The sequence below is a fragment of the Boleophthalmus pectinirostris genome, unplaced genomic scaffold, assembly GCF_026225935.1.
Source record: "Boleophthalmus pectinirostris isolate CB_2022bp ecotype Guang Dong unplaced genomic scaffold, ASM2622593v1 HiC_scaffold_13, whole genome shotgun sequence".
Lineage (NCBI taxonomy): Eukaryota > Metazoa > Chordata > Actinopteri > Gobiiformes > Gobiidae > Boleophthalmus > Boleophthalmus pectinirostris.
Genome location: NW_026571036.1, coordinates 3349567 through 3364566, shown reverse-complemented (window position 1 = coordinate 3364566; position 15000 = coordinate 3349567). Strand labels below are relative to the sequence as shown.

General features: G+C 39.8%; 1 protein-coding gene across 1 annotated transcript in view; it reads left to right on the top strand.

The window, feature by feature from the left end:
* LOC110172686 (rho-associated protein kinase 2-like) overlaps positions 1-15000 on the top strand; it is a 168337-nt gene that overhangs the window by 22517 nt on the left and 130820 nt on the right. The window contains exon 3 of the mRNA XM_055149584.1: positions 13899-13980. Coding sequence (XP_055005559.1) covers positions 13899-13980 — 82 coding nt within the window. The remainder of the gene's footprint in view (positions 1-13898; positions 13981-15000) is intronic.

The window sequence follows — 15000 nt, the reverse complement described above, 5'->3', positions numbered from 1 at the left end:
GTTTCAGTAACCTGGTTATTAGAAACCGGTTACTGTAGCTGGTTTATTCCGATAGTAACCGGGTTACTGTGGCATGTAAACGCAGTATCCGGTTACTGCAACATAAAGTTGAGTCGCATGCGTCCAAAAGACACTTTCCAGCCTTTCACCACAACAGTAGCGACATAAATAAAAATTGACCAACATAAATAAAGTGACCAAACGAGTGATAATGACGTAAATAAAGAGCTGCGCTAAACCTGCACTTACAATGCACTCGTGTGACGCTGAAAAGCTAAAACATGAACTATCTATACAACACACACATGAACACACTTACCATCATTAGCGCCTCTTCTGTCACAGAATAACACACATAATCCACAGAGTCGTGTCATTTAGTCAAAAGAAACTGATCGCATCAGCGGCACAAGGAGCGAGTTGTTTTTATCGCCGCTAACAGTTTATGCTAATTAGCCACGGTCTTAAGTTTCGTTTCTGTAAAACGTAAACAAATGTGATCACAGCTGAATTATCTGATCAAACGGGCTGATGTGTCTATAGTGTTTATGGTTATATGTTGTAAAGTTGAGTTTATTTATGCAGAAGATTTTAATGAAGAATCTGCACAGTGGATTGTGGGAGATCTCGTAGCTCCTTAGCATCTTATGCTAAAGGAGCTCACGGTTTGTATTTTTCCTGGTTTATGAAATTGATTTAAGTGAATTTTTGCGCCTGCGCATTTGTAAGATTATGTCAAGAAACCGGGATACTCCATTTGATCATGTACACGCGGATATGAGTGTCCCGGTTTCTCAGTGCGCATGTAAACGCAGTAACACGAATACTGACATAACCGGGATATGGCTAATAACCGGGTTATCGATGTGCATGTATACACACTCATGACATATTTTTTTAAACACAATCTGGATTCTGACATCGTATATATTGATATAATGCTTATATTTAATTCTGATTTCTTCTTTCATCAGCCGGTTTCACTTCGTAGAAACCGTGTGACCTCGCAGCATTAGGATTCGTTCGCTCGATAGTTGACGGGTGTTTTTTTTATTTAACCAATCGCTGCTATTTGGTCGTGACATTTGTAATGCGCCGCTAATGGGGCTAACTGGTATATTAAAGGTTGTATGGAGGATTTTTTTTGGTTTCAAATTGTCAATGATAGATTATAGAGATGCAGTAGCCTTGTAATTATGATGACCAAAAAAAAAGAGAATAAAAATTCATCAACTCTGGACGTGGTGGGGCTAAACATTTGCCAATAGATAACGACACTGCCTCGTTATCTGTGAGCTGACAGGCTGTCAATCAAACTCCCTACGTTTCTATCGTAACTGACTTGCCTGCGCCGCCGGTACGTGGTTTACGTACGACTGTCTGTCACACAGTCCACAGACGCAAGACGCACAGACGCTGTTTACTCCACCAACGCAACAGTTCTTAGCGCGGCTTTTTTTTACCTATATCTTCCTCGCAGTTCGCACAAAGTTTGTTGCAATGGCGACAAGAATCCAGGAGCAGTTCGCCGCAAAAGAAAGTCCGTTTTTGAGGTCGCTGAAAGAAGAAGACAAGGGGAAAAGCAGCGAAGCCAAACTAAGGTGATTCTTGAAGATTCATTCCAGCGATGGCGCGACTGAAGCAGACGAAGGGTCTAAAGACTGAACCACTGGTCCACAAATTACTCCTGGACAGGAAACTTCTGCTTATTATGAAAACGTACTTTATTTCCAAGAGCGAGACAAACGTTTTTCAGGACACGAAAGCGATATCCTATGTCTGAAAACGTAATTTTCAATGCAAAGAAAGAGTCCGCTTGCTGCTGCGTGTTGTAGCTAGTTCATTCGCACTGAATCTCCGCGCAACCTTCTCTGCACCCCTTTCCTGCTCCTCTCCCTGCTCCCTGCTCCTCACTTCTCGTCCGCGCACGAAATGTCCGCGCACCCCCTCCCCCCGCTCCTCACTTCTCCGTCTTGCCAAACCAACACTGTAGTTAGTTGTTTACAAGTCATGTGCAGCAGCTGTAAACAAACCTGTTTCTGGCGTAAAGAGGAGGCGGGAGGAGGCGTTTCTACGTAGGAGCTGTAGGGGAGGGGGGGGGGTTTCACGCATGCGCAACATTTGAAAAAGGACAAACAGTCGCTGGTTTTCTCGTTCCTTGGAAAATCCTCTATACAACCTTTAAGCTTTTCCCAAATCCCAGAGGAAGAAGAACAATAACGTCTTTCCTCTTGATAAAATTCACCAAACATTCTCTTTGTTCCTCAGTCACGGGAATCGTTGATAACACTGAATGTTTTTCTCTTTGCTGATTGGCTGCTGCCCGAACTCGCACTTCTGGGATTTTTACGAACCGTCTATTGTATTTTGATTCCTGATCTAGTCGCTGGAGAGAAATGAAATTGACTGGAAGCACGAGGTGGATCCAGCCTGGCTAAGTCACTGTCGTAAGTTGGTGGCAGTGAAAAGCTTCTAGCAACACGAAACTTTTCCATCATTTACAGACTCACCATCAGCAGCACATCCACTGTCACAGAGAGAACACTCATTTTCCACTGAGTTCTGTCTTTTAGGTTACGTTTATACTGAAATGCATCACTGTATTGGAAACGATTTGCGTCCAGTGTTACGAAGACAGGGCTGTATTATAGCGTTTATTTAGTTAGGGTGCAGTACCAAGCCTGACCACTAGGGGCGCGGCCGTTTTGTGAGCGCATGATAAGTTTCGTTTTCTCATTATTAGTCTGTGCGTGGTGAGGTGTGTTGTTGTTTCTTATCTGTTTCTTTTTGTTGTGGTGTGCGTCCATGAGACAGGTGGGTGTTTTACCATGTTAAATTAGGGTGTTTAATGAGGAAACGGAGTGTTCACAGTTGTTCAGTGTTATTTATGCAGTTATAACGCATGTTAGCTTCAATGCTAAATTTTTGCTAAGCTACTTTTCATTTTATGTATGCTTTATCTTATTATTTGATTCATGTTAGTCAAGTCTTTTAAATTTTTAGGAATAACCATAGATCATAATCTAAACTGGAAATCACACATAAATACAATTAGGAACAAACTATCCAAAGTGATCGCAATTATATATAAATATAGATATACCCTAGATAAAAACAGTCTTTTTATTATATATAACTCGCTGGTAATGCCCGACATAACCTACGGTATTGAGATTTGGGGCAATACATATAAGACGAATACAAAGCCAATCTTTACCCTGCAAAAAAAGGCAATAAGAGCAAAAACATTATCAACTTATAACGAACCAACCAATGTTTATTTATAAACCTTCAAACGCTGAAATTTTACGATTTAGTCACCTTACACTCTTAAAATCATGTTCAAATTAAACAATAATCTCCTGTCGAAATCGTTACAGAACATGTTCAAAATCCGAAAGAGCCGATATGAGCTCAGAGGCACGACCATGTTTATTAAAAAGAAAATCAGAACAAACATTATGAAATTTTGTAAATCTGTTAAAGGGGCGGAGCTCTGGAACAACTGTACAGAAAACCTCAAATTGTGCACCACTTTCTTTCACTTCATAAAGAAGTTTAAATGTTTAACTCTGGACAGATACATGAAATATGAGACTTAGTTTGTGCTGTAGAACTTTGTTGTTCTGCTTGTTTCTTCCTGCTGTATTTATGAAGATGAACTGGTGTCAAGATGAAGCTCTGACAAAGGAATAAAGGGTAAAGGCAGAATAAGCTTAAGCTTCAGCCTGCACCTTTTCGGTCTGTATATGTTAAATATGACTGTTTATGAATTAATGTCAAAATATACCTGTGACCCAAATAAATAAATAAATGAATGAAAAATGAAGTCTTTTGTTTATACGACTCAGGTAGCCTTATGTATATTTGGGGATTGTGTTTGACACAGAATGCCTATGTTTATTGTAGTTCATTAGTAGTAGAGGTTTTGAGGCCTACCTTTTTTCACGTGTCTGCCGAGTACCCATTGGTTAATATATATTTGGATTTATATTTCTATTTGCCTAATATTGTGTATTATTATTGTTCCTTTTAATCTAGTCTATTTCTAATATTGTGTTTATTTGTTTGTTTACAGAACCACACATATACACACACGCCCCCATACTCATCCCATCCAAAGTCAATAAAGAAGTAAAGATCTTCCGCCTCATCCTTGCATTCTGACCGATGCACACTCCGCGATCACAACCCTACCGAACCAAACAGTAGTAGCAAACCTCCATAACATCCAGACACGTCATTTCTGCATCCGCAATCCTTCCCTTTCCTATCCACACAGTTTTGAGCATATTTGTTTACATTTTCCAGAAACAAAACTTAAAACTACATGGCTCATTTGCATGAACTGAGCGCTCAAAAAAACAGCTCGCTCCTTGTGTCGCTGATGCGGTTCAGCTTCTGTCGGACTAAAGGACACGGCTCAGTGGAATATGTGTTTTCTTTCTGTGACAGAGGGGTGTTCTGCTGATGGTGAGTCTGTTCTGTGTGTATATTGCGCTGGAGATGGTTCATGTTAAACTTTTCAGAGAGATGTAGAAGCACTTTGTTCCTAAATAAACTGCCGACCTCTTGCACTTCAATAAAAAAAAAAGACCTTGTGTAATTTGTCGTATTTGTATTTACAGTTTTCAATTTTAGGGGGTTATTTTTTCCTGTACAGATATAGAGATGTATATCGTATATCGAGATAGAGCAAAATCTGTCGAGCTATATTTTTTGCTCCATATTGCCCAGACCTAGTTAATAGTAAAATGCATAACAAGTGCTTAATTACATCTTTGTTAGTATTTTATAAAGTGCTGTCGATGCATTTTCATCTAAGGCTGTATTTTACAAGTATTAAACCATTAACTATTTTCTTCACATTAAAGTAGTGGAGATTACAAATCTGTGTATCACTCGTTCATTAACAAAAAATAAAAAAATAAAAAAAAAAAAATAAGAAAATGAAAAAAACAACTGTTTTCTTCATTATTTGTCTCCAAAAACAAAATGAAAAAACAGGTAACAATTAGTTTTTTCAGTTTTTGCTTTTGTGTTTAAATCCGTGACTGCAATGCCGAACTTTTGTGCCGCACACGGACTGAACCAGGACTGAATCAGGACTAAAACAGGACTAAACCGTTTGCAGTCTTGGTCTGGGCCCAGTCTCAGTCCTGGTTCAGTCCGGTATCGCAGTTTAATTCACGTAAATGGGCAACGGTCGTTATCCATTTTTTCCATTTTTCATTTAAACACAAAATTGAAAACTGAAAAAAAAAAAAAAAAAAAAAAAATCATCTGTTTGTTTTTTTTGTTTTTTTTGGTTTTGGAGACCAAATATAATAAATAGTAATAATAAATAGTTTTTTTTTTTTTTGTCTTACTTTTGGTTTTATATTGAAAAATTAATGAACAAATAATAATAATAATAATAATAATAATAATAATAATAATAAATAAAAGTTTCTGTGCATACATTGAAATCTTAAGTATTAATAAGTGTTTGATTAATACCAACTAATAGCTAAGTAACAGGTAATTATCAAACCAATTACCACTTAGTTATTTATTAATATGTGGTCCCTAAACTAAAGTGTTACCGCAGTAGCACAGGTCTGACTAACTGGGACAATCTGACTGTTGAAGCTGAAGCTGAAGTGTTTTGCTCATAGGCACACAATATGCCATTAGGTAAGGTTCAAACCAACAACCCTCTGGTTAGTGTGCAATAGTGGCATAACACACTGCACATGTATAAACTGGCTTATATTTACTGTAAATATATTTTTCTGCAGTGACTCAGGGCAGTTTGAGGAGAGTAACAACCCTCTGGACAAAATAATAATGTGTACTTGCAGATTTTATTGAATGTTTGAAATCAACAAAGACTTTACTTTTCACTTTTCTAAAAAATAATTACTGTATTTTTCAGACTATAAGATGCTCCAGAGTATAAGTCACAACAGCCAAAATTTATTGTAGAAAATCCGAGACCAGGAACTGACTTTTCATCTTAAAAGTCAAGTTCTAGTAATAACAACAGAACAGAACAAGTTAAATATGTAGAATTGGTCTGTTTTATTTCCAAATCCACTTTGTTTCTATTTTACAAACAAAGCAGTTTCCAAAGTGCTGCACAGAGATCTTAAACTGAAGACAACAAAAAGGTAAATTGCTAAAATTTGGTCATATCAGTCCTAAAGAACAATAAAAACCTGTGTTAACCATGTGTGAATGAAACAAAACTCAACTCTAGGTGCGTTTTTGATGAGGAAACGTTTGATAGATCAGAAAACAGTGCAGTATTGGCCCTTTAAAAACGATCCATATTAGACGATCACAATTGTATCCTGATATTAGTTGTGTGAGGACTCCCTGCCCCCCCGCCTCAGTTTATTTTAAAGTTCTGCATCACTGTGTCTGTGTGTGTGAGGGGGGGTCTCTCCTCTCTCACCGCGGCTATTCTGAGCTCCAGGACTTTCCAGCTGCCCCTGTCCCCCCGCTCGGACGGCCCCGTGAACAAACACTGTCCCTGGGATGAGTCAGGCGGGTCGGGGGGGTCGGGGGGTCGGGGGGGTGGGCCAGGGCCCCACCACCTGCTGCTGCTGCAAACTGTCAGCGATGAAGGGGGGAGGGGGGGGCGCTCGTTTATTTAAGGTGAAGTCAGGAGCTCAATTTAACTTTTCATTAAGGTAAAAATAATCATGAAATGTGTTTGATGTTTGTGTAAACGTACACTCGTACAGCTGTACACTCGTACAGTCGTACAGTGGTACAATCGTACAGTCGTACAATCGTACAGTGGTACAATCGTACAGTCGTACAATCGTACAGTGGTACAATCGTACAGTCGTACAGTGGTACAGTGGTACAATCGTACAGTTGTACAGTGGTACAGTGGTACAATCGTACAGTGGTACAGTCGTACAATCGTACAATCGTACAGTCGTACAGTGGTACAATCGTACAGTTGTACAGTTGTACAGTGGTGCAATCGTACAGTGGTACAGTGGTACAATCGTACAGTGGTACAGTCGTACAATCGTACAGTCGTACAGTCGTACAGTCGTACAGTGGTACAGTCGTACAATCGTACAGTCGTACAATCGTACAGTCGTACAATCGTACAGTGGTACAGTCGTACAATCGTACAATCGTACAGTGGTACAGTGGTACAGTCGTACAATCGTACAGTGGTACAGTCGTACAATCGTACAATCGTACAGTGGTACAGTCGTACAGTCGTACAGTCGTACAGTCGTACAGTGGTACAGTACAGTGGTACAGTCGTACAGTCGTACAGTACAAAGCTCAACGCTCTGCTGTTTCCATTGTTTGAGTCTGAGTCTGTTCCAAAACACACACAGAGATTACAGCGCAGGATGGTCCAAACATTTTTTTTTTTTTGATTCTCTAGATTAGAACCCTGCATTTGGTTTCATATCTGGACAAATATTTGGGTACAAATTTTATGCAAATTAATATTTAGAGGTTGAAAATTGCCCTGTAGAGCCTAAACTGTAACATAAAACCAAATAAATATTATTTTTTTAATCATTGCATTTATACAGCACTTTTCAAGACACTAGACACGAGCACTTTACAGATCATTATTCATTCACTCCACACTCAGTGGTGGTAAACTACTACTGTAGCCACAGCTGTCCTGGGGCAGACTGACAGAAGCGAGGCTACCAGTCTGCGCCATCAGCCCCTCTGATCACCACCATCACTCACACACACACCACTTTCATACTAGGCAATGTAGGTGAAGTGTTTTGCCTAAGGACACAACAACAGTTTTAGAGACTGGTGCCTCCTGTGGCTCCTGATTTTCCCAGTGTCTCCATCCAAGTCCTGACCAGGTCCAGCCTCTGAGCTTCTGAGATTTAACAGGATCAGTGTTTGACAAAGTAAGGTGTATTCTAATAATTTATAATATTATTCTGCAAACACAAAATTAAACTTGCATAAAAGTGACTTATAAAGCACAGCTCCACTGTGTGTTTGTTGGCGTCATTAAAGATGTGTCTGTGTCTTTGACTTCTGCAGTAGATCTTGTTTCTGATCTTTATTCTTTGTTCGGCTACAGTTAAAGTCTTGAATAAGCTTCAGCCCAGTCTGCTGCTGGGGAAATGTTCAAAAGTGTTTTTGGCCGATCAAAAGCTTTGAAGAAACACATCAAAATCCCTGATCTTCTTCTCTTCATAATGGATTAAGAGTATCACATCGCTTTGGTGGAACCTCTGAACCTTCCTTTTCCATCATATTGTGAACCATCAGCTTCTTCTGTTCTTCTGTCACACTGGAGTCGAAGAATTCTAGACCAGCCATTTCTTCCCTCAAGTACCAAAGATGTCGCCCAAAGGTGTTAAAGTTCTGATTTCTTCACAAATGAATGTTCAGACTGTGAAGCTTCTTAAGGAAAAACCAAATCATCTGCAGGAGCTTCAAAACTTCATGCAGAAACTTCCTGCAGCTTGAGCAACCTCTGAAACATCTCCTTTTTCTTCCAGATTTCTTCCTAAATCATCTTTTGGAGGTAAAACCTAATGCAGGGTTCTAATCGAGATTCTCTGAAACTTTATTTGGACCACCCTAGCAGATATTAATATTGTTATAGAATATTAATATCAGTCAGTACTGATATTTTAAAAAGTTTGTCCTAAATGAAACTCGTGTCAGACCCGGATGTGCAGTTGGAAGTGACACCCGACCCTGTTGTTGTTGGGACAGAACGGGGCGGTATCTGCGTGGGGTCTGATGTGGACCTGGGCCTCTGCGTGGGGTCTGATGTGGACCTGGGCCTCTGCGTGGGGTCTGATGTGGACCTGGGCCTCTGCGTGGGGTCTGATGTGGACCTGGGTGGGTCTGGCTGTGTTCGTGGGTGGAGGGGATGTGCAGGGGTGTGCGTTCGATTGATGTGTCCATGCGTCGCGGGTCTGGGGGGGTCTGGGGGAGGGGTTTGTGTCTATATTTGGCGCAGGAGACGAGCTGTAGCTGTGTGATGTCAGCAGACTGTTGAAGCTGTTTTGTCTGCTCCTCTTCTGCCCATTGTGTTGTGCTCGCGCTCCGGACGTGACTCTTCTGTTTACAGACTCTGTACTCGAGCGCACAATGACTCCAGAGCACTTTTCACTCAGCAGAACTAAAAATCCTCACTCTTTGTATGACACATTTACAGCCACAGCCTTTTATCCTCGTCTTCCTGCTTATTTCCATGGAAATGTTGTCGCTCTGGCGATAATCTCCCACTGTATTTGCATGTTCCAAAGTACAGTTATGACTTCATATGTCTGTGGTGTCATACAGGTCATGTACTGGTGGATTGTTTACAGGACGTTCAGGAATGGGTGCAGTCAAACTTTCTCATCTTAGATAAGAAGAGACAAATCACTGTCAGTGTTGGGAAGGTGACTTTTAAAACATATTCCCCTACAGATTACAGATTACATACACCAAAATGTAGTTTGTAACGTAATCCATTAAGTTACTTAAAGTGAGTAACGTAATCTGAATACTTTGCTTCTCTACAGCAAATCAAGTAATCCAAAGACGAGGAAATCGTAACATAAGATATTTTGTTTGCTAAAAGAAAATAAAAAGCCCAGATTTTACTTAACCGTATTAAAAATATTATTGATAGTTTAGTCCTGTTAAATCCTGGTTTAGTCCTGGTTTTTGACCTGGTTTGGATCTGTTTAGACCTGGTTTTAGTCCTGGTTTAATCCTGGTTTAAACCTGTTTTAGTCCTGTTTTAGTCCTGGTTTAGTCCTGGTTTAGTCCTGGTTTAATCCTGGTTTAATCCTGGTTTTAGACCTGGTTTTAGACCTGTTTGAGACCTGGTTTAGATCTGGTTTAGATATAGTTTAGACCTGGTTTTAGTCCTGGTTTTAGTCCTGGTTTTAGTCCTGGTTTTAGTCCTGGTTTAGACCTGGTTTAGTCCTGGTTTAGTCCTGGTTTTTAGTCCTGGTTTAGACCTGGTTTAGTCCTGGTTTGGCTCAGAGGAAAAAAAAAAAGAAGCCCAAAATGTGAAAACAGGAAAATCCCGCCCTGTAATCCATTTATTTCAACAAAGTAACTGTAATCCAATTACCACTCACTGAAACAGTAACTGTAACTGAATACAGTTACTCATAATTTGTACTCTGATTACTTAACTCCGGTACATGTAATCTGTTACTCCCCAACACTGATCATTGATTTTGGTCTGATCTGTTGTTGAACTGTGACAGAGCCTCTGAGCTCCTATGAAAAAGCATTTTCTAGAAACTTTGCTGTCATTTTTGAAAAGCAAGTGAGCTCTGTTCTTAAATCAAGTTTTTTTTTTTTATCAGTTAACGGTTTTAAGCAAAATCAAATCATACATTCCACGTCGACACTTTGAAAAGGCCGTTCACGCATTTGTGACCTCACGACTCGATTACTGTACCTCTGTGTCCAGCTCAAGCCCCGTCCGCACGTTCGTAATCGAGTCGTTTTCGTTGTGGATGCAGTTCTTTTACTTTCACTTTCACTTTTAAATCTTAGTTCTTTGGATTAAATCTTGTCAAGGCGTTTTAAAAGAAAAAAGTCGCATATTCACAGTTTTGTAAGCCTCCACAAAATATCACAATAAACATATCGTACTGTGAGATGTTTATCGTGAAAATATCGTACAGAGAGATTTGGATATTGTTACGTCCCTAATCGTGAGCTTTCCCGTGATATCGCAATAAATATCGTACCGTGAGGTTCATACCGTGACGATATCGTATCGTGAGACTTACACCCGTAACGTACACACTTCCTTTCCCAGATTTATCTTCTTAATTGGTGGTATGTAGGGATGTAACAATATCCAAATCTCTCGATACGATATTTTCACGATATACATCTCACGGGACGAGATTTATTGCGATATTTTGCGGAAGCGAACGAAATTGTGAATACGCTACTTTTCTGTCATAATAATCCAAATAATTAAGATTTAAAAGTGCTTAAAATCATGTAGATTGGACTAAAACAGAGCAAAGCATCATGGTCTAGGTCAGGGGAGGGCAAACTTTCTGGCTCGCGGGCCACATAGGGTCCTAAAGTTTGACTGAAGGGCCGGACAGAAGACAGGACTTTAACTTCTTGGGTTCTTTTTAAAGACAATGCAGTAAAGTGTGTTTACCTTGTTGACATGTTTCGGCTGCTGCTCCATCTTCAGAACTGTTACCTGTGTTGGTGGTGACGTGTCGTATATCAGCTGTTGTGTGTGACACGTCACCACCAACACCGGGGACAGTTCTGAAGATGGAGCAGCAGCCGAAACATGTCAACAAGGTAAACACACTTTACTGCATTGTCTTTAAAAAGAACCCAAGAAGTTAAAGTATATAAGATGACAAAATGAACATCTTTTGTTTAGAAGACAGGACATAACGTGTTAAGAGCTCAGATTCATTACATTCTTATTCACATTTATCTAGGACTTCAGACGCTACACGTTTCATCACTGCTGTGAAAGATTCAGAACATAAAACTGTTGAGACCTGCTCCACTGCACAACACGAGTCAATGTACATCATGAGTTCACTGTTTCCGAATATGCCTGGTAACAGCTCAAAAACAAAGCTCACGCCAAACAACCACAGATATTCACCTGTGAGTGATTTAACCTGATTCCAAAATGTTGTACACATTAATAATTACAACTCAGAGTCCATTGGTTTCCTTGATTTATTTTTACCAACTTAAAATGGAAGCAGTGCAGTCTTATAGCTTAAGCACCAACTACTTCACTCATGGTCCGAATAACTCCTGTAAGAACACTTTCCCATAAAGCATTGCGGCCAACATAATACGCCGCAACTCAATGTATATATATATAGTGCGCCATCTACTGGGAAACGCTGGAAATGCATGACAAATAAAACATCAACAAGGTTTATTATTGTAATTTATTCCAGTTCGGCGAGTCGGATTAAAAGGTTTAAAGGGCCGCATACAGCCCCCGGGCCGTAGTTTGCCCACCCCTGCTCTATGTAGTTCTTTCTGTATTTAAGCTGTTTCTGCACCATAACAATGAATTTAAGCAAAGAAACTTGTAGTTAGATATGTTGTGAGACTTTTTACGATACAGTAACACAATATTTCGGTTATTGTCAGCGGACGTGTTTCTTTTATTATGTGATTTTAGAAAAATTTAGTGATTTAAAATGTGCAAATCCGTGTCTGTCAGAGATTAGAACTATCAGACAGTTCTTTAAAAACATATACAAACTAATGACCTACACAGAACTCTGCAGGCTTTGCTTCTATAGGCGAGTTTCAGCTGACGTCATTGTTATTAAAAGCCCGCGTTGCTGCTGGGAAATATTTTGGTCAGAGGCAAGAAACACGGTACCGTCAAACACAGTTCGTAACCTCGCGTATTTCTCCCCGATAATGGTAAATTCCTGCTGCATTATCGGATGCACAAATAGAAGCACGGAAGAAGGAAAATGTGTTTTTCGTATTCTGAGTGAAAAGAACCACTAACGGTGAATTAAACGACTTTCAAACATCCGCAGAGCAAACGTAGAAGATCCTAACAAACCGTGGACTCCAACAAGTTCAACAACACATCGAGACTCTTGGAGGTTTTCATCTTTTCTGCTGTGAATGGCCCAGGAGTTTCCACCAAGTCATTGTGGATATCGCCCAAGTGAATATTTGTCCAGGTAGTTGGTGATTCTGACCAGAAATTTGGTTTGTTCCAGGGACGGGCATTCGATGAAATTTTCTTAATCGATCGTTGGAAGAATTAACGATTATCGATTAATCATTAACGTTTTTATATTAAAATGATCATCATTATTATTACTATCTGCACTAATCTGCATAAATAAATTCAACTTTACGACATATAAACATAACGACTCTAGAGCCACATCAGCTGTTTGACATTATAATGTGTTTAATTCAGTTTTGTTCAAATCTCACAGAAACAAAACTTAAAACCTCATCACTAATTTGCATAAACTAAGTGAAGATAAAACTCCAGCTCTTGTGTCGCTGATGTGGTTCAACTTGTGTCGGATTAAAAGACATGACTCAGGTGAATACAGGTCAGTGTGACCAGATTTGTGTTTGTCAAAACCAGGACAGCGTACGGGGGGAGGGGGCGGGGCCTCGTCATCCACATTGAGCGACTCTCACCTGGAAAAACTTTTTCCCACTGGACACAGAAACATATGTGCTGCTTTATCCACTGTGCACATGGACTCACACTTGTCCCAACGCAACGGAAAGTGTGGAATTTCTTGTACAAATCCTGGTTAAATCCACATTTGTGCTTCGGTTCGTTACAGACTGACCCACTGTTTGTGTCTCGCTCCTTCTGATGCAGAGACACATGTACACACCTGTTTGGTCACGACACACAGCAACATACATTCGGTTTGTCGATTAAAATTAATGTAATCGATGAAATTCTTAATGATCAATTATCGATTAATCATGCCCATCCCTAGTTTGTTCCACCTTTTGTCGGGGTTGAAAAGGGTGATTTGTCGTCCGTCGATGCTTATGACCAATTTCTGGTCAAATGGTCTTGGGTCGTCTGCCGTTAGAGTGGATAAATAACCGGGATCAATACCCTTTACGTGCTTTCTCGCTCCGTCCGTCATGTTGAATTAGTGTTTCTTGCCGCCGACCAAAATAATTCCCAGCATGCAACGCGCGCTTTTGTCAACGATGAAACTCGCCTATAGCTGATCCACATTTCTCTCCTGTTTTTGTTGTGAAATGTCAAGGTCTGTCCACATTTATACAACAGATTAAAGGCACCGTCTGATATAAACATGACCTCTGTGCTTCAGTCCTGTTCCTCTGTAGTTAAATGTTTCTTCTCTTTTCTTTCGCGCTGTGTTCATGCGCGTGGCTCTTGTGTGCGTGTTTTTCAGGACTCCATCACGGCGCTGGCCCATGACCTGGACTATCCCGCTCTGCGCAAGAACAAGAACATCGACGCCTTCCTCAGCAGATGTGAGTCTCACACTGGAGATAAATGTGACCAGATGAGGAGCGTGTGATTTTAATTTGTCCGCAAACCCTATAAAGCCTGACACATGAATGAATAGACAGAAAATTCAGATTCTTTGATTTTTAACTCTTTATTGGACGTTTCAACAAAATGGTAAAAAAAATTATAATGATAATTTCGACCATTTCATAAGCAGTGTCGGGGAGTAACAGATTACATGTACCAGAGTTACGTAATCAGAGTACAAATTATGAGTAACTGTATTCAGTTACAGTTACTGTTTCAGTGAGTGGTAATTGGATTACAGTTACTTTGTTGAAATAAATGGATTACACAGAGGGATTTTCCTGTTTTCCAGTTTTCACATTTGGGCTATAATCCCCAGGTCTAAACTAGTCTAAACTCTAAACCAGGTCTAAAACTAAACAGGTCTAAAACTAGGTCTAAACCAGGTCTAAAACCAGGTCTAAACTAAAACCTAAACTAAAAACTAGGTCTAAACCAGGTCTAAACCAGGTCTAAACTAAACCAAAACTAAAACTAGGTCTAAACCTAAAACTAGGTCTACCTAAACCAGGTCTAAACTAAACCACTAAAACAGGTCTAAAAGGTCTAAAACTAGACCTAAACTAGACCTAAACTAAACCAGACCTAAACCTAGGTAAAACTAAACCAGGTCTAAAACCAGGTCTAAAACTAAACCAGGTAAAACCTAAAACCAGACTAAACCAGGTCTAAACCAGGTCTAAACCTAAACCAGGTAAAACTAAACCAGGTCTAAACCTAAACCAGGTCTAAACCAGGATCTAAACCAGGTCCAGGTCTCTAGGACAGGTCTCTAAACCAGGTCTAAACAGGTCTAAAACCTAAAACTCAAAACCAGGTCTAAACTGGTAAACCAGGTCTAAACTGGAAGCATAAATAAAATAATACTTACATAGATAAGAAATAAACTAAACTTTTATTTACCATCTGCCAAGGAGGTTATGTTTTTGCCGGTTTCTGTTTGTCTGTTTGTTGTT